Source organism: Chenopodium album, chromosome 9 (genome assembly GCF_948465745.1).
Source record: "Chenopodium album chromosome 9, dcCheAlbu1.1, whole genome shotgun sequence".
Lineage (NCBI taxonomy): Eukaryota > Viridiplantae > Streptophyta > Magnoliopsida > Caryophyllales > Amaranthaceae > Chenopodium > Chenopodium album.
In genome coordinates, this window is record NC_137842.1 from 63,782,167 (window position 1) to 63,801,989 (window position 19,823).

Below are 19,823 nucleotides of genomic sequence, written 5' to 3' on the forward strand. Positions count from 1 at the left end.
AAACCCTAAGATTAATTTGGTGAATTTCGAACTTGTTGGTGCGAAATTGTTCAAGTATGGTTGACGAAATTGTTCGACTGTAAGTAGTTTTTGCAACTTTCTGTTTTTTTTTTTTTCTTTTTGTGCTTGGTTTGATTTTTGAGTTCAAATCGATTTTTTGTTTTATTTTTTTGATTTGTTTTTTTTTTATTATTATGGTTTTGCAGAGAAAAACCAAATGAAAGTGATGAGAATGATGATGAAAACCGTACAATAGTTTCATTATTGAAGGAGAAAAGAACAAGGAAAGGGACAAATTCAAAGAACAATGGTTTTGAGTATAATTTATTTTTTGTCATATTAATGTAATGTTCTTTTCTTGATTGTGTGATGTTCTTTTGTTTTTAATTAAGTAATGTTCTTTTGTTAATTATAGAATGTTCTTTTTCAATGTTTGGAAAAATAGTTGAACGCGTATGCAACTTATCTTGGGACTAAAGGAGTGAAGGGTCATGAGAAGGTTCGAAACTTCTCTGTGTCTTTGTTAACTATGGCATGGCAGACAAGCACAAACAAGGTTGATTGTGCCATATACGCAATGAGGCATATGGAGTGCTATTACGGCAAAAAGAGATGGAATTGTGGCCTAAAACCCTCAAATGTAAGCATGTCTTACTTATTGTGTATACATCTGAAAAATAATTTTATTTATTATTAACTTGGGTTTAAATATTTATCAAATTTCAGTATGAACCTATGAAGAAGTTGAGGATGCAATATGCGTATGAGTTGATGAGTCATGCAATGAACCGGATGAGGGCAGAAGTTCGTTATGTTGCATCCAAATACATCCAAAATTTAGTTTGATGAATGAACTACATTTTGTTTTTTAAAAACCAAAATTATAAGAAACTTATTGATATGTACAATTGGATATATTATAATTTTAGTGGTTGTTCTTTATTTGAAATATTATGTTCTTTATCCCAAACATTATGCTCTACTTTTACTGTATGTTCTTTATACTTTAACAGTATGTTCTTTATATGATTATAGTTTGTTCTTTATCTTATAACAATATGTTCTTTACTTTATAACAATATGTTCTTTAATTTATGTTGTCATGGTCATTTATATTTATGATCAGATTTATTTGTAGTTTCATTCCTTTGAGAAGAAAGAATTCCTCCACTGAAAAAGTCTTTTGAATATGCAGGACACCACATCTCTCTAATATTATGCAGATTGCTGAGCCATTTGTTATCATTGCATTTGTATTTTGTAATCATACTGAACATATAAAATAAAGAACATCATTCATATAAAAAATGAACATTGCATTTAATCAAAATGAACATATTGTGTATTTATAAAGTACATATTTCACAACTAAAAAACTACAGCAGGTAGGACATACATTATTAATTTCTGAACTAAGAACATACATTATTTCTGAAAAGAATATATAATACTTCTTAATAGAGCATACGTGTAAATAAAAAAGAACATACTATAAAATAAAAAGAACATACTCTAAAATTTTAATGAACATGAACACTGAACAAAGAACATTGAAATTATAAGTAAAGAACATTGCAATAAAAATAAAGAACATGAACTTATAAATTAAAAAAAAAATAGAGCAAAATAATTAAAAACAATTCAAAGACATACCTTGTCCAATAATGTTCGAACTCTACAATTGTATCAGTGTATTTTAGGACAATGTCAAATAAGTCAGTAAAGCCTTCCTTTGCCCTTAGTCCTTTGATGTTTTTCTTGGCATTTTCACCAATGTGCCAAGTGCATAATCGATGTCGACTGTTAGGGAATACAATCCTAATAGCTTTGGCCCTTGATGCAGCTTGGTCAGTCATGACGGTAATTGGATGTTTGCCATTCATTGATCTTAAGAAAGTATTGAAGAGCCACTGAAAAGATTCCCACTTTTCATTGATGAGAAATCCAATACCAAACATTACATTCTTATTATGATGGTTCATACCCACGAAAGGACCACATATCATACCGTATTTATTAGTACGATATGTAGTATCATGGACTAGCAAATCACCAAAAGCATCATAATCAACCTTCATCCTGCTATCCCGAAAGAAAAATGACTGAAGATGCCCTTTTTCATCAACATCAAAATCATAATAAAAGTCATACTCCAAAGCCTTCCTTTCTTTAAAATAACAAATAAGTTGTTTCGTGTCACAACTGTCGAACTTCTTTTTTTTCTCACTAGCTAATGCAACGTAAAGATCTCTTTGAAGAAAGGTAAGATTAGCTTCACCGCCAACTTGGTTCCTTATTACACGATACGCATCAGCAATAGGAATACCATTTTCAGTCAAGGTAGATACCATTTGAATCTGATCCTCATAAACCTGTAATGAAAACATTATTACATACATGTTCTTTATCAAATAATACAATGCACATTAAAATACAGTACTATGTTCTTTTACTATATGAGTAATGTTCTTTAATGTTGACCAACCTTTCTATGAGATCTTATCAAGTGCCTCTTTGAAACGGGAACCCTGCTATGATTATGCTCCATTTCATGTTTGACAACATGATACAAACCAGTGTCCTTATCAACATCAAACTGGATAAATGCTTTGCAACCGGTACGGTAATCCTTTTTTTGGTACATAGAATCAGACTTCACTTTAAGCCAGCATAATTACAAACAAGAGTTCGCATTCGAATTGTCTTTTTATCCTCCCTTGTCTTTTTAAGTGCTTTGCGTGTACCAAATCCATGCTTAAAAGCATATGAATTGTACAAATCACATGCTTCTTTGTCTGACATTACTTTTCTAAATAGTAGCTCAGAAGTAGTAGATTCTGTAAAGCCTGTACATAGCAATTAATAAAATTGTGGATTCTCATAAATATAAATGAACATTATAGTCAAAATAAATTAACATTGTAGTCAAAATAAATGAACATTATAGTCAACTTAAATGAACATTAGCCAAAATATAAATGAATATTGTATCCAAAATTAATGAGCATCATATTCAAATTTGATTGGTGTAGAAAGAGACATAATGAACATTGTAGCTAATATAAATGTACATTGGTTAACAAAACAACATTATATATAAGATTCATGTAATGTACATTATATGCAACATTAAAGAACATTAAAATATAATATAATGAACATGTGTGCTAATTTTAAAGAACATCATCTTCATCATCTTCAACGTGACACATTATAAATAAAAAAAACAGAGCAATACATTAATAATTCCAGAAATCAATGCAATCAACTAATAATTCAAGAAATCAATGCAATAAATCATCATTGTGAAAAAATATTATAATTCAATTCAATCAAATGATAATTCAAGATATCAATTCAATCAAATTCAACGAAATTATAAAATCAATAAGAAAATCATGAAATTCAATTAAATTACAAAAAAATAAAACTACATTACCTTTTCCTTCTGTAACAATGTCTTCAGTCTCGCCGAAATCATCATCATCTTGATCATCAAACGCAAAACGGCGATCTGAATCATGTCGAAATTCGCCATGATTGGCCATGTTCTTTAGCTTCTCTCTCTTAAAGTTTGATTTCTCCCTATTTCTCTCTCTACAAATTCACTCAATTTGAAAATTGAAGTCTGAATATAAATTTCCTAGTTTAGACACTATATATATAGAAAGAAGATCCAAAAATCAAGTAATTAATAGTATCCAAAAAACAGAGATTCTTTTTTTCTAAAAAAAAAAAAGAAAAAACATGTGTTTAGGAGGTGGATGCACCATGCATGGTGAATCCGCCTCCAAGAAGAAAATTGACTACTTAATCCATATGAGGCTTCTCAAAGACTTGCAAAAAATAAACTTCTTAAAGCTAAACAAAAATAACATCAAGAAAAACAAAAAAAATTATTTCCTATTATATAGTATTAAAAACGTCTAAAAGTGAACGCAATTGCGACTTGAAAGAGAAACCCTTTATGGTGACTTTATGACGTTTTTGTAGCTGAGGAAGGACGAGAAGGCGATGGATGGGATGATGAATTGGATACTATGGACTTGTTCTCTTCTTCTTCCACTAGCCTTTTCATGTCGCATAAAGTTTTTGCAATACTTAATTCACATTCGGTTTATTTTTGTTTTTCTTCTTCTCCCACCCGCCTTTTCATGTTGCATACAATTTTTGCAACACTCCATTCAAGTTCGGTATACTTTTCATTATCAATAGTCGAATTCTTTTTATTCGCCTCCACCATATAAAACATAGATCAACAAACTATTCTACCAAGCAAGAAAATAAATTAATACCAAAAAAATTAATACAAGATGTACAGCTAGTCTTATATTTATAGTAGTTCAAAAATCAAGTTTGAGCCATATTAGAATTATACTCCATATAAAACTTGTTTGATAACTAACTTTTAAACATTGTTTTAGATTGGGATTAACAGTTGTAAACTTACCAATCTCCTAAAATTAAATATTTTTCCAATCGCTTTATCATTCATAAAATTTGATTACAGAAAATTACATCCGCAAAGATTCGCGCTCACTCTAAATCTAAAATATACGAATAATAATTTTTTTTTTTTTTTTTTTTAGGAAAGAGTAATAAAGTAATTTTTTTTTTTTTTTTTGGAAACAAGTAACAAAGTAATCTTAAATCATTTGATTTTTTTTTTTTTAAAAAAAAAATCATTTGATTTGTTTTTAGAAAAAAAAAAAAAAAAGTTTCCACGTCATTTGATTTGTTGTCGGCTTCTTTCTGTGAAGGTCACTTAAATCTTCCAATCTTCTTCCTTCTTTTTTTAAAAAAATAAAATAAAAAAGCAACCCCACAAAAAAACACGAATTCGGAAACAAACCCAAAAAAATAAAAGTGACGTATAACATTAATTAGCTTCGTTAATTGTTAAGTATAATTTCCTGCTACAATTTATTTAATTAATTCCCAATTTGGCAAATGAAATTTCCCAATAATTTTAGAAATACTTGTACATCGTTTGTTATTATAATTGTGTTGTTGGATTTGAGTCATTTTACAAGTTCAGTGGAAATTGATTCTTTAATTGAGCTCCCACAATCTGGGTTTACAAGAAACAGGACACCCAGAAAAGAAGGGTTTGTTCTTCATGTTACTGCATATGGTGCTGTTGGTGATGGACTTCATGATGATACTGAGGTATAATTATTCATACCCATTTACCTCCTTTTTAATAAAAATGTGAAATTTATGAATTTTACAATTTCTTTGCTTTATTTATTTGATTTAATCACCAATGTATCCATTGTTATTGGTGTTGCTGCTTTTTTTATTTTATTTTTTTTTGGTGGGGTGTGAATGTGTGATGATGATGATATTGTTAGCATCAAGCTTACTTAATGAAGTGATACTGATAAATTTTAGGTAATTTTGGAAAATTAAAACAGTATGTCTGTGTGCATTTTGGGGGATTCCAGAATAAGTCATGTTAGGTCGTTAGGAACTAAGGGTCTGTTCTCTTCAGTTCAGTTCAGCTCCAATAAGTTCAGTTCAGTTCAGTTCTTATCTTAATTTCCTTCTCTTATAAAATATTGGTTCAGCTCAGCTCAGCTTAAATAAGTTCAGTTCAGTTCAGCTCAGTTCAGTCAATCAGAACAGACCCTTAGGATTGTTCTTCAAATTGAATGTTTGAATGTCATATTGCAATATGGAATGTGACTGTGGCTAAGTTACTCATATGCTCGTATTCGAGGAATGGGAGTCTACTGTGTTTAGAATAGCTTGATCTAAGAAGGATTCTAAGGCTTGGATATGGGAGGATTTCCCTTTGTTTTTTTTGTCAACTATGAAGTGTTTACTGTAGTACTTTATGTGCTATATGATATTATCTTTAGGTTGGAAACAAGTAATCAAATCCTTGATGCCGTGGGCAGAGGGTAAATTTTTGTTTACTAGGATTGAATGGGATAATGGCCCAGATGGGAGCCTTAATATGTGATAAAACGTTTATTAACGGCTTGATGGAGAGAGTAGTAAGAAAATAGCATATTTGGGGTGATCTAATACCAACTCACTATGACACACACTTTTGGTATTCTATGCAAAGATTTCATTCTAACTTGTTGATTGTTATTGTTACCTAATGATGTCGTACCAAAATAAGAAAAAGATAGAGCAACTTAAGTTATGTGTCACTAGCTACTTGTCAGCATTTTTTGTGAATTGAGATTCTTGTTTAGATATTCTTTCCATCTCCTTCGACAATCAGATTTTCAGTGGTGGAAATAAGATTATGCAGCTGAAACTTTTCTTTGCCAGTAAATACTTGGTCTGCTAAATTGATTGTCAGTGACATCAAATGCCTTACCTCGTTGCAGGCCTTCAGAAAAGCATGGAAAGTGGCATGTTATTCATCTCAGCGATCAACAGTAATAATTCCAGAGGGATTTACTTATTTGGTGCAGCCAATGAATTTTGCTAAGTGTCGAGCTGAGGTGACTCTAAGGGTATGTTGTGATGCTGTTTTCTTTTCTGTCTTAATGGACTTCCATCTTTTTTCCAACTCAAGGATAGATTACCATTATAATAGTGGAAACAGAGCCTTTTTTTTCCTTTTTCTTTTTGACATTTTCACTTGTCTTTTAACAGATACTTGGAGCAATTATTGCTCCTAAAGATCCTGAAGTATGGCTTGGTTTGAACCCTCGAAAATGGCTTTATTTTCACGGTGTAAAGAAACTAACTCTAGAGGGTGGAGGGACAATAAATGGTATGGGTGAGATATGGTGGGCTAGATCCTGCAAGACCAATAAGACAATGGTATGCTGTTCTTATGTCCATGATCTTCTTTTCGGTCTTTTGAAATGTTGTTTAATGATTCATCTAATCTTCTTTATATCTTTTTGCCTGTTGATTTTCGCAGCCTTGCCATCATGCTCCCACTGTAAGTTCTGCTACTTGCTCAAGCCATAAGTTTATGTTCTTTTTGACAGTCCTTGAATCATACTTGTGGCTCTTATAGGTTACTTTGTACTTCTTAGAGATTGATGTAGTTTTTGCAATCTTTAGATTGGCTGAACAATCATGCTGCAGGCTGTTATTTTTCACAGGTGCAAGAAATTAAAAATTCGAAATATCAGTATTGTTGACAGTCAACAAACGCATCTGACCTTTACCAATTGTCGTAGCGTTGTGGTTTCCAACGTCACACTAATAGCACCTGCTGAAAGCCCCAATACTGATGGAATCCACATTAGTGCCTCTTCTGATGTGAAAGTTATTGATAGTAATATTAGAACGGGTTAGTTACTTTTCTACTGGTGTTCATAACGTTTTTTAAATTTGCTGTGATAAAGAGATAGCTCCATATTGGTATGCCTACATGAATACTTGGGTTAGCTGCAGTCACCGAATGCATGGATTCTTAGTTTTTTCGAATTATTATGATGGGGTAACCAATTGGTGACATGCTGGAATGCTGGATTTTGTATTTGGTTTGCCTGCATCATTTGCTGGTTTGATCCATAAATGTGGCGAGTCAAGGGATGACTTGTTGCATTTAATAATTAATTTATAGTTGTTTGTTGTATAAACAGGAACTTTAGATGAATAATTTATGCAAATAAGCTGTCCTTTGAGATAAGAAGAGCATTGCAAAACATTGACTGTGGCTTACATTTTTTGTGTTGTTTTCTCATTCACCAAACTCCATTTCTATGTGTCTCTAGTTTTTTTCTGAATGGTTTACATACTTTTGCAGGTGATGATTGTATCTCTATTGTGAGCAATTCCTCAAAAGTTGTAATCACAGGTCTTTTTTGTGGCCCAGGCCATGGCATAAGGTATTGACAATACTACTTTGTGTTACATTTATTCTGATCGGTCTCTTGTCCACCCCGAAATCTTGGCTCATTCTTTGAAATTTCCAATAGTATTGGAAGCTTAGGAAAACAGCATGAATGGGCAGAGGTGGATGATGTTATGGTTGATGGGGCATACCTATCGAATACTCAGAATGGTGTAAGAATTAAAACCTGGCAGGTAATGGTTTATGTGATATAGTTTGCTTCTTCACTCACGACAACAACAATAATTTACATTAAAAAAAAAAATCAAAAATTACTGCCATGGAGCAGGTAACCAAATAATCTATGTACTCGGTATTTAACAAAAACAACCCAGTTAAGATCCTACCACTAATGAAAGATGTCATTTGTGACAGGGAGGTGCTGGGTATGTGACAAGGGTTACTTTCCGAAACGTGAGGATGGAAAATGTCTCTAATCCGATTATAATTGATCAATATTATTGTGATTCTCCAAAGCCATGTAAAAATCAGGTATTACATACTGCTTGTAATTTTGCAAATTTGTTCCTTTAACATATTATAAGGTGTTTTTCAGGTGCAAGTTTGTTTCAAGTTGTACTCTATTCTAACACATGCTCTTCATATGTTTTCATTTCCGTGTAGTGCATATAGCATATTATATCATTTACTACGTATATGTTTTAGCTAGAATGCCAGAAATATACTGAACATATTTAGTTTATTGGGAAACATTAACAGTATGAGATTATGAGGGTCGGCATGCTTCTTTGATCGTCCTATCCTTTTCTTCACTGGCTTTCCTCCCTAGTCCTCTCAGATGTTAACAAGCATAAGCATGGAAATTGTACAAAACAATCTTCTCTTGTTTTTCCTCCATGTCCAAAATTCTCAACCTTATATGTTTGCTAACACAAAACAGTGATAGTTTCCCCCTGGCTTGATCTGAATAATTGGAGTATTATTTCATTTACCTGCAGACATCAGCAGTACATGTTGGTAAAATATCATTTGTGGGCATCAAAGGGACTTCAGCGTCAGAGGAAGCGATAAGATTTGCTTGCAGTGATAGCAGTCCTTGCCAAGGGTTATATTTGAAGGACATCCAGCTCATAAGTTACACAGGAAACACAACAGCATTTTGTTGGCAAGCCCAAGGTTCGAGTTCTGGGTTTGTGTATCCTTCCCCTTGCTTTCCAACCAGCAAAAGCATGATCAAGCAAAAACCAACTTTCAACGCCCTTCATTATTCAAGTTGATCATGGAAAATCATCTTCTGTCAAATAATGAGATTTGATGATATGACACGGGGTAGCTACTTTTGCAATGTCATGACTCATGAGCTCTAGTGCAGACTGCTTATCATCGTCGCTTTAAAAAGTTTGTGGATTGGTTTGTACTTCTCTTGTATTCTTGTGTAAAATATATGTAACCTGAACATAGTAGCAGTCTACTCTGAATATATGTACTGCATGAAACAGAACATTGAGATGCATTTTTGAAGGCTATATATGGCTGCAATTTGCAAGTAATTGTCTCCTAATGTAGTTGATCAAACATGTTAGGTCCAAAATCAAATTCCCTGCAATTTTCCATTTGATTTCTTCTACTAGGAATGTTTTGACATTGACTAAGCACGCAACAGAAGTGAACTATAAATCAATAATTGTAATCAGAATGGAAAATTTAAACCTGTAAACAATAATTTTGCTTAAAATTGTATCATCATATCATAATTCATTTGAAGCTAATTCAAAGCAATGAAAGAAAGGTCAAATATAATCCAACCAATTAACCTAAGTTTTCAAAGATTTCAACACCAACCAGAATTAACATTCAAACTGATGTAACCCCGCTAAGAGGGAGAGAAATGAAATATCCAAGTACCTTTGGAATAAATAGCTTATAAAAAGTAGAGCAACCTACAGAGATCTTTCCCACTAAAATATAACATGTAATCAATATGAAATTAATCAAAATGAATGATGGTTTCCCTTGAAAATTCTCGAGCTAATTATACCAATGTAATGGGTGACAAGATCCTCCATCGGCTAGTCTATCAAGATGAAATCTTGCGTGCTCCAAGCTTCGGACAGCCAACTGCAAGAGGTAAATCTAAGTTTTCAACAGTTCTGAATGTCCTTGGCATCATCTTGTCAACATATAGAGTACCCTCCAAATGGTCACACTCATGCTGAAGAATACGTGCCTGCCATCCTGAAGCGTCCACTTTTATAGGCTGCCCATACTGATCCAGTCCCTTGACTTCGACATCAAGATATCGCTCCACCACTGCTCTATACCCGTCGACACTGTAAATAATCAAAACTTTTAGATTCAGAAATATAAGTACCATGAGTTTTGGCACACCGTTAAGCAGGAAGAACGATGTCAAATTTGAATACGTAAGTGTTATATTATAATTCAAAGCAGCATGCCAACACCATTCCAACCTATGCTACAGCTAAAACATACATGTTATGTCACAGGTAATTTCATTTGACAAATGGCCTATGCTCGAGGAAGGAAAGTCAGGTCTCACTTTGCCTGGAATGTATTTGAACAAATGGCCTACGCTTCAGCACTATCCTGGATTGTATTTAAACTTCAGAAATAAGAAACATATTTGAGCCCTTTCATTCTTTGCTTATTTTCCCTCAATATTTTTAAAAGGGATTACAAAGGGAGTAATACCACAGAGCGTATGATAAGAAAAAAAGGGGTAAACTAGATCTTCTTCCTAAAACCCTCATATAGCAAAGGATATCTCTTTAGTACAGCGTATACACAAAATGGATACCTTCACAACAAAATCAGCTACTATGCCGCTAAATATAGCAGTAATAGGCCTAATAGCACATATAGTGTAATACATGAGTTGCAAGAGACCATTTGGTGGAAATGATCCTATTCTATCATGACAGTCATTGACAGATACTCAGGCTGAAGATATTAATAGAGGTAATGCCTCGTACCTCAGGCAGCCTTCAAAGAAAAGTGCCGTTCTGTTGCTCTTCTTTTTCAATACCGGATTCACAATAACCTGCCTCAAATCTAAGAGTTTGTCAATATATAGAGAGAACTTTGCACTTCCTAGAAATTAGAAGGAACATAAACCAAAAGGAAATTCCATTTCATCTGTTTAGAATGTTCTCGTCGTCTATCATACCAGAAGATCAAATGGGCGTCTATCTTGTGCTTTAATCTCCTCTTTTGGCGCATAACTGATGAACTCTTTTGTATCTTCCAAAACAATAATCTACACAAAGATGAAAAACTAAGTTCATATTTGGCTTACACATAGTTATTGACTAGTTGGGTCGAGCTATTACAAAAGAAAAATTGCTTATTGTTATTTGCCAAACAACCATTCCATATCACAAGCACTATACTTCCTCATGTCAAATAAATGGTCTTACTCTAATTGCTTTTACACCAAAAGAAAAATTGAAGGTCTTTGTTTATAATCGACTACTCTGAAATATCAACATTCATACAATTCATACTGTTAGGAAAACAAAATTTTGTTTTCCAAGTGAAGTTCACAAATGGTCAGAACTGTATAATTTCAAAATTCAACAGGTAATCATCAAAAATCTAAAACATTCAACAAAGTGTAACAAATTAACAATTGTACATATTTTAAATTCTTAACATAATAAAAATAAAACATTAGACAAAGTTCCATGACGTCCAAATGTAAGCAATCTAACTCATACCAAGTCTACTAGTGGAAACACTGTTTCAACAGAACTTAATTGGCTAAAGACTCGAGATGGTACTCAACACTTGTGATTAGTCAAACTACGTGTCTAAGTCTACATTATATCCTTTGCGGCTCTCAATACACCAAATAAAAATAAAATAAAAAACAAATACAATTTCCGTTTCATATTATTTGCGACGATTTGACATTATCGTTACAAATAATATGGAAAGGAGTTAATCCAAATGAAAATAAATTAAACCAACAAGAAGTCAAGAATCAACCTTTAAAGGGACACCAATTTGGGGAGCAGCAAGTCCAACACCAGGAGCAATCCTCATCACCTTAATCATATCATCAATTATCTTCTGAATCTTCTCAGACCCGATTTCATTCGGGTCAACTTCTCGGGCCGGTTCGTGAAGAACCGGGTCACCCGCTTTAACCAAGTCGGGCAACTTCTGCTTGTTTTTTTCCCCAAGACCCAGTAACCAACCTGCCCGAGTTTTTAATGTAGAAGGTGAGGAAGATGAAGAAGAATTGAGGGGTTTTGTACTGAAAAAATGGGTTGTTTTGATCGGGTTTGGGCAAATGGGTAAGGGATTTGAAGTGGGTAATTGGCAAAATTGGAGATGGAAAAAAGGGGTAATGAGAGATTTGGGGTTAGGGTTTATGGAGGAGAGAGAAAGAAGGCGGTTGGAAAAGCGGGGAAGAACCTCCATTGTTGTGGGTGAGTTATGGTTGCTTTCTTACTTGAGCTTAGATAAGTGAAAACGAAGTTGTTTTTCATATGCTTAGTTTTCGATTGGGTGTAACCCGAGAGGCGAGAATGTACCAATAAGCCTATCGGAAGGCAATGCTGAACTTATTTAAACTAAACTTTTTCGAGCTTATTTCATGTTTTGGTCGGACCTTAAACTAATCTTTTCTAAACTTATTTGATGTTTTAGGATTTTTAATGGACCTTATTAGATAAATATGTATCGGGTTTGAAAAAGTCTGTTTAAAATTGGAACTTTTTATGATAAGTTGATAACTGCTCTCCTCTCTTAAACCCAAGCTTGTATTGCTGAATTTTGGAGGAACTTTTATCGGTTACTACAACCTACCGGTGAAAAACCCTTATTTATGTTTCTTTGGTGATTTCCTTGCTTATGTTTGTTTTTATTTTGTAATCATGTTAACTCTTTCTCCTTCTAAGAGGAAGTTTCTCCTTGAAATCGTCAAAGAACCAATGATTTTTTGTGCAAAAATTATATTGAAATATAGAAAAAGTTTTGTAAGAAAATGTAATGTCTAAGAACATTTCTATTAAGAAAGTAACAATAATGTATCACTTTTAGCTATATAGTCTAGTCTAGAATAAATGAACAAAATGTTAAAAGGGATGTTAAAAATAGAGGACCAGCATTCAAATAAAATATTTTATCAGTCTGTTATCAATCTGTGGAATGAGGGTGATGCTTAGCAATATACTCATAAAATAAACATTAACAAGGATCTAAGGCAGGGGAGAAAATACAAGTTTATCATCGTGATAATGAAAAAGATAAAAGTACGGAGCATCAATTTCTGGACTTCCAGAAGTTTTACCAGCAACCAGCTTATGCTATCTGCTTATCCTCTGACGCCTTGATTTACAATAACAATCCATAGGCAAACCATCAGTGGCTCAGCTTCATTCACTTCACACATGATCACCTACCAAGCTATCATCATACTACAAGCTGCCCCAACAACGTCCCCGCCATCGTCATAGACTGCCAAGCCAAGCCAAGCCCAAACCTCATTACCCATTTTTGCTGCAAACTACGCTAATGCATGCCCTATACACATCGACTCAACAGACTAATGGTGCCAAACTATCTCATTTCGGTGAAAAAGGAAACATATTAATCTCATGTACCCAATACATTAAAGTGTTTATGAACAACATCGAACTGTCATCTCCCTTTTCATAAACCCATAGATTGGGCTGGTTGAAAACTCTCTAGACTCTGATCTACATTACTACAGCACTACTATATAACTTTCTTTTTTTTTTTTTTTCCTTAAGACATTGCGGGAAGTTTAGTTACATTCTGCAAAGGAAAGAACAACAATAAATAAAGCCTTGAAGAGCACAAAATGCTATATGGAGAAAACCCGCAACAATCAGCTATACAAACTCTTTCCACGAGCAGTTTCTATCTTCCATCAGACAGTGGGAGGAGTTATGCCCTCTTCTCATGATTACTATATGCATCTTCCTCATGCATTGCATTTCTTCATGATTGTTCTTGGACAAAGGTTCTCAAACAGCCATTTATTATGCGAGGCGCTGAACCATCACAAAACCGTTTTGCAAGATCCACAGCCTTCAAGTGCAGGAAGAAATTTATGATCAGTATTGTCTATTTGAAATTGGCACGTTCTCATCAATAAAGAATATAATACCTCATTGATAACAATTTGATGTCGTGTTCCAACTGCAGATATTTCGGACATTGCTAAATGAAGAATTGAGAACTCCAAAATTCTTCCAGCTGGCTCGTTCTAGTGATTGAGCATTCAAAATGACAGAATGAGGTTGAAGAAAAAATTACAGAGTTTCTAATAATAAATAAACATTAACATTGTCTACAAGTTCACAAAAACAATCATGTCTTTGCAATATTAGTCATAGTAATGGTGTGAAATGTAATACATAATGGTCCATATGTATACTCAATAACGAGTAGTTAATGAGTTACGAATCCAAAAAAAATTTAAGTACGAGTAATAAAAACACAACTGTAGTTATAGAAAATTTTTCACAGCCCCAACTCTAAGAATCATACGAAATAAATAATGAGTGTAAAACAGACCTTCCAATTTGACGGTGCTACTTTATCAATCACGAGGACATGATTATCCCAATTATCCACCACTGCACCTAATAGTTTCTTCGTGAATCTACAGTGGATAAAAGACACTTAAATTGTATTGGCATACAGTGAGTACAATATCGAAGTGACAATATAGAGAAATAGAATTCTTACCTCAGAAGCAATTTGCTATATACCAACTTCAGAGGAGCTGATAGAACTTCTGCTTCTGTAATAAAAAGTTATGATCAGATACAACTCAAATATCTAAGAGAACCACTGTAACAAAATAATGAGAAAGATGATGCGTATTAAGACACAAAGAGAACTGGAAATACAGCAATCTACAAGCTCAAACATGAACGACCACAAATTTACAGATGTATGAACTAATCAGATTTTAGAAACATGTGAAGCAAATCAAGTTAAACCTTGAAATGTATAATCACCCATACTTTGTATAACAAATGTTATCGGATTTGTATTGCTCCATTTCCATCGAAATAGAAGCTCATGTTAAAGGCCTTAAAGGGTGATGATGATCCAAAATCAGCACTATGTAAAGTTCAGCATATCTCTCCAACCCCACATGGAATAAAAAAAAAAAAAATCTGTGTTCACAAGGAACCAGGACAGCACAATGATGCATAAAAAAAATTGCACATCTCCCACTTAGAACTAGATTGAAATATCCTCAGCTTCCAAGCAGTCTAGGGTACAAATTGGTCAAACCTCGAACTGCAAACACCACAAAAAGTCCATTTTGAAAGATTATAAGAAGTCTAGGGTCCGCAGTTATCATTCACGGTGCCTAATAGTTTCAGTGTCTGACATTCAAAACAAATTGATCTTGGCATGGGCCATATGCCATGAACTTGAAGGCTTGAAGTTAAATTTGAAAATTGATGGAAAATCTTCATAAGCTGAAGAGAGGGTCCTGTACTTAACTGAAAAGAGTATAAAATCATCATAGGGTATATATTAGCAATTTGCAGGCATCTGACATCCTTTTTCCAATACTAAATCACACTTAATAGCAGATGGGATCAATATACTAGTATTAAACTGCAAGTCTCTGGTCTAAGACATATCCAGAAGAGCTGGAATAAGTAAAATACTACAATTTAGCAGCCATTAAACAGATTCACTCTAATAAGAATCAACTATTCCGTAAGAATATTGTCTTCACTACTTTTTGTGCTACAAACTACTACAAGGTATGACGCCCATAATGAGTTTGCTACATGGTACAAAATCAAGAAGCCTTTCATAGGCACAGCTTTAAGCTCTGACTGACTATACGAGATTAGACACGATGAGCTCAAAACAAAAGGGTTCTCTCTGCACTTTGCTGAAGAAAATGCTGGATTGCTTTTTGCCTTTTGGGCAAAGATCTACTGACTCAACAATTTAAACTACTAAGAGACAAATCAGCTAAACTGCATGAAATTGTAATGAGACATTGCAATTAACTAAACTAAAACAGTTCATTCAAGCGTCTTTGTTTCTTAAAATAGAGTAAAGTAGATAGCAGTCTCATTTTAGATGTATTCATTTAAGCTCCCATGGATATATCCTTTGTGTTATTTCAAGAGTATGGTGCACGAGTGTAATGGATTCAGATCAGTCACACAACAAAACCAATATAACAGCAAGACTTTCTGATTTTTCTAGCAAATTACTAAAATGATAGGGTTAATAGCTTTAGGCTATCACTCTCAAAATAGCTTTAGGCTATCACTCTCTGACAATGGCTTGAGGCCATCCATAACTCTTTCTAGGTTTCCCTAATACAAAATTCAGCCTACTTTCTCAATATCTTTCTTCCCTTTTTATACTTACATTCTCCCTCCCTCCGTAGGATGATTCTAGACTGAGTTCTTTTGTCTCATGTGCACAGGTGGCATCTCTTAGTACATTGCCTATTTACCCTTCTTATGTACTCCCTCCGTCCCACAATATAGTTTTTGTTTGTGTTTTTTCACAATATTTAAGAAATAGGAGGAGAAAGTGGATGAATTACATTAATAAAAGTGAAAAGTACAATCATAGACAAAAGTTAGAGAGAGAAAGTGGAAAAAAGTAAAAAGCATGTGCAAAATTCAAGGGTAAACTAGGAAGTACAATGAATAAAGTTAAAAAAGTGAGGGCATAATGGACTTTACATGCTATCCAAAAATAGAAACAGGAACAACATTTTGGATCTCCAAAATAGGAAAACAGGAACTATATTATGGGACGGAGGGAGTACTACATTTGATCACTATTAACAAACTAAACTACCTGTAATACCCCTTCCTTAAGACAGTTCATTTCAAAGAGATTGTATTCCCCTTCAAAACCTGGGAAAGAGCCTTTCTAGAGGTACTTCTATAGCATGAATTCTAAATTAATAATCATTTTGTTGGATGGACTGATGGAGTCCTTTACTGCAATTAAGAGCAGGTTTATTGCAGAAGCTGTAGGTCTTCCATGGAAAGCACGAAACATAATTATTTAAAGGTATTTCTGCTAAAATCAGTACATAGATCTAGGACTCAGCATGGTTTTCTACACGACCTGGAAGTAATAATGTTCATGAATCTTAATAAGAACAATGGATAAGGGAGCTGAAAACTAGGGCCACCTTGTAAAAAAGAACAAAAAGAAAAGAATTGCCTACCATTTTTACTCTTGCAATCTACAAAGCTAGTAGCTGGCAATACTAGAAAAGTACCACAAGAAGGCATGTATGGAGGATTAGCAGTGTAACTCATAACGTGTACATATGAGGTGTTCAAATTTCTAGCCAATTTCCAATGTAGATGTGCTACTTACTAAACAGGGAAACAAATGTAAACACAGGAGAGGTGATTTCCTTAACAATTTTTTTAACTATGCATATACAAATATACACTGCAATGATATGGTAAATGAGAGATTATGATCTAAAAATTTAACAACTAGACAACATGCCATGTTGCTAAAGGATGAACTATTGACATAGTCAGTAATTTCATAAACAGATAATGGCATCTTCCAAGAGCTTTCAACAATACTGAAGATACAAAATAAGAGTAAAGTCACAAATTTACCAATAGCTGATTCTGCTTCAAGTTCACTAAGATGTTTGTCAGCTTCCTCAACAGAGGAGGTGATAACAGGGGGTCCTCCAAACCTTGTGTGATCATATTGAAGTAAAGAGCTCTTGTTGAAGACGTATCCAGATTCTAATTTGCAGTGACATAACAATTAATGAAAATACACAACTTTCCTCCAACCGTCCAAAGGAGAAGAGGTTGGGATTAGAAAATTAGAGCAAGAATTTTCAAGAAACAAACAATAGCTACCTCTAGGGGCATTCATTCGCTTCTCAAACACACGAACTGGATTATGCCCATCTAAACATGAAGCATATACAATCAACCTGCCCATTTTCATATTCAAAACAAATCAATTTCATTCCAAAAACCTAGTAAAATGATGTAGATTGTTGCAAAAAAAATAAGAAAGAAATGCTTAAAATTACTGTACAAGGCAAGCTCCCGAGCAGCTCTTGGACTGCAAAACCTTCCATTCTTATCCATTCTGGGCAATGTATATGTGTCATCATTTTTACCACTTGCCAAAGATGATGATGAAGCATCAATTTCCTTTAGGGTAACCGGTCCAGCACCAGCCCCAGCCCCAGACACCAAGTGCTGGTTTTTAACTTCTCTTCTCAACCAGGGTTTCAGGTTCTTAGGATGGCAAATGTTACTGCCTGCACTGCTGCTAATTGAACTAGAGCTAGAACTAGAACTAAAACTAAAGCGAGAAAGAGAAGTTTGTCGGTGAGGCCACAAAGATATTGAAGGATGGTGATTAAGACTAGACTGAAATTTTGAGCTACTTATGCTACTGCATTGACTCAATACCAAGGGTCCTCCCTCCATCCTCCACTTCTAATTACAGCAGTCCTTTGTTCCGTTCGATGTTCAACCTATCACAAAATATAGTTTGACTTTACACATTGTATAAAACATTAGTTCAAATTGTGGAGGGTATGCTTAATTCAGCATACACCATCTTGTGTTGCCCCTTTTTGTGTTAAATTTTCAATCAGTCATAAAGCCCCTCCTCCACAACTAAACTTTTAGGCAAAAGAAAAACAATTTAAAGGGTAAAGGAGCAAGGTGTCCATTATACACTCGGGTGTACCATACAACACAGGGTTATATGACTTTTATCAGCATATTTAATTCACAAGCAATCACCATGAACACAAGAGAATTAAACTAGCAAAATGGGGTTGCTAATTAAAGACATAAACAAATTTTAATCCATTAAATCATGCAATTGAGTAAGTTATTATGCAGCATAAGTAACCTATATCCAATTTTCCAACAATTTTTCAAAAAATCAAAACCCCACCTTCCAAAAATCACACTTTCCCAATTTTACTCAATTCAAGAATCATGGGTACAATTAATTTCAAGTTCTTTTTCTGCTGCATTATTCTAACTGGGGAAAGAAACAGGGGAGAAGGGAACATTACAAAGAAAAATAACAATTTAAACATAACAATCAAAAGCTAAGCAATACAAAGAAAGAAGGAAGAAAGGGGCATAACTAACCAACGTGACTGAGAAAGTAGTGAAGTTCGGCGGTGAAAGTGGGACCGTCGCCGGCGTAGGAGACGGTGGGAAATGGGAGTGAAGGAAGAAGCAGGAAGTGAAGGGAATTGTGTAGTCGTGTATGTCGTCTTATCTGTTAAAGCGGCATACCCGGGTTATAATATCCAAAACATTTTTTTAACCGCGTTAATACTCCCTACGTTCTTAAAAGATTGTCATATGGTAAATTTCACAAACTTTTAAAAAAATCGGGTGTACAATAATTATTGTATATTCATTTTAAATCTCTCTTAAAGTTGTTTCAAAAAAAAAAAAAAAAAAAAAAAATCTCTCTTAAAGTGATCAAAAGTTACCCCTAAAATGAATAAAAGTTACCCTAATATGTATAAAAGTAACCCAATACAAATAAAAATAATCTACGTTTTATTGGTAAAGAATCACATTTTAAATGACTAAAATTCAATTATTAGTGATTGAAAGTAATTTTATCACCCTTCTAAAACTTTTCTTGTTCGATTTATAAAAAAAAATCATATTATGTTCAAAGTTACCCAAAAAAAGGTAAAAAGTTACTCTAAATTGGCTTAAAGTTACCCCTATACTGCTCGATGTACACTAATATTAGTGTAAACCGGATGTATACAAAAGTTTTTGGGTAAATTCTTACCTTACATCACTTACGCTGTCTACACGCGAATAGCATTGTGAATTTAGTTTGAGGCTCGGTTTTGGTTTGGGATGAAGGTTTATTTGGTTGGCGAATTGGTTTGAAATGGGTTTTGTCCGGTTATATGATAAATTTGGTTTTATATCTAGTCAAGATTAAACACATCAATTCAGGTGTCGAGATTATACAAATAAATATCGATTCTATGTCGTGC

At 33.8% G+C, this 19,823-nt stretch overlaps 4 protein-coding genes and 1 long non-coding RNA gene across 6 annotated transcripts; 1 reads left to right on the forward strand and 4 right to left on the reverse strand.

Moving 5' to 3' along the window:
• Positions 1 to 1,405: 1,405 nt before the first annotated feature.
• Positions 1,406 to 3,948, reverse strand: LOC145560120 (uncharacterized). Its single transcript, XR_014093090.1, has 2 exons — positions 3,440 to 3,948; positions 1,406 to 2,846 (listed from the first exon to the last, which is right to left on the reverse strand). It is a non-coding gene; the product is annotated as an uncharacterized LOC145560120 (long non-coding RNA).
• LOC145557919 (protein FAR1-RELATED SEQUENCE 5-like) lies at positions 1,521 to 2,644 on the reverse strand. The gene is made up of 3 exons (XM_081619096.1): positions 2,486 to 2,644; positions 1,654 to 2,372; positions 1,521 to 1,536 (listed from the first exon to the last, which is right to left on the reverse strand). Exons 1-3 carry the CDS (start codon positions 2,642 to 2,644, stop codon positions 1,521 to 1,523), a joined length of 894 nt encoding a protein of 297 aa, XP_081475222.1.
• A 715-nt stretch (positions 3,949 to 4,663) lies between the features above and the next one.
• Positions 4,664 to 9,336, forward strand: LOC145560121 (putative polygalacturonase At1g80170). 2 transcript variants are annotated; one of them, XM_081621382.1, is made up of 9 exons: positions 4,664 to 5,169; positions 6,348 to 6,476; positions 6,619 to 6,789; positions 6,893 to 6,942; positions 7,080 to 7,270; positions 7,730 to 7,811; positions 7,902 to 8,010; positions 8,192 to 8,308; positions 8,776 to 9,336. In XM_081621382.1, exons 1-9 carry the CDS (start codon positions 4,951 to 4,953, stop codon positions 9,052 to 9,054), a joined length of 1,347 nt encoding a protein of 448 aa, XP_081477508.1. In that variant the 5' UTR covers positions 4,664 to 4,950; the 3' UTR covers positions 9,055 to 9,336. The 2 variants fall into 2 exon arrangements, with proteins under 2 accessions (XP_081477508.1, XP_081477509.1); XM_081621383.1 differs by having other exon boundaries at positions 4,666 to 5,169; positions 6,893 to 6,913; positions 7,063 to 7,270.
• A 236-nt stretch (positions 9,337 to 9,572) lies between these two features.
• Positions 9,573 to 12,333, reverse strand: LOC145560122 (peptide deformylase 1A, chloroplastic/mitochondrial-like). The gene is made up of 4 exons (XM_081621384.1): positions 11,786 to 12,333; positions 10,965 to 11,054; positions 10,771 to 10,838; positions 9,573 to 10,107 (listed from the first exon to the last, which is right to left on the reverse strand). The coding sequence occupies exons 1-4, from the start codon at positions 12,221 to 12,223 to the stop codon at positions 9,855 to 9,857; spliced, it is 849 nt and encodes a 282-aa protein (XP_081477510.1). The 5' UTR covers positions 12,224 to 12,333; the 3' UTR covers positions 9,573 to 9,854.
• A 1,038-nt stretch (positions 12,334 to 13,371) lies between these two features.
• LOC145558732 (uncharacterized) lies at positions 13,372 to 19,096 on the reverse strand. The gene is made up of 8 exons (XM_081620054.1): positions 18,943 to 19,096; positions 17,861 to 18,308; positions 17,677 to 17,753; positions 17,422 to 17,556; positions 14,522 to 14,576; positions 14,348 to 14,435; positions 13,938 to 14,036; positions 13,372 to 13,858 (listed from the first exon to the last, which is right to left on the reverse strand). The coding sequence occupies exons 2-8, from the start codon at positions 18,259 to 18,261 to the stop codon at positions 13,769 to 13,771; spliced, it is 945 nt and encodes a 314-aa protein (XP_081476180.1). The 5' UTR covers positions 18,262 to 18,308; positions 18,943 to 19,096; the 3' UTR covers positions 13,372 to 13,768.
• Between the last annotated feature and the right edge of the window lie 727 nt (positions 19,097 to 19,823).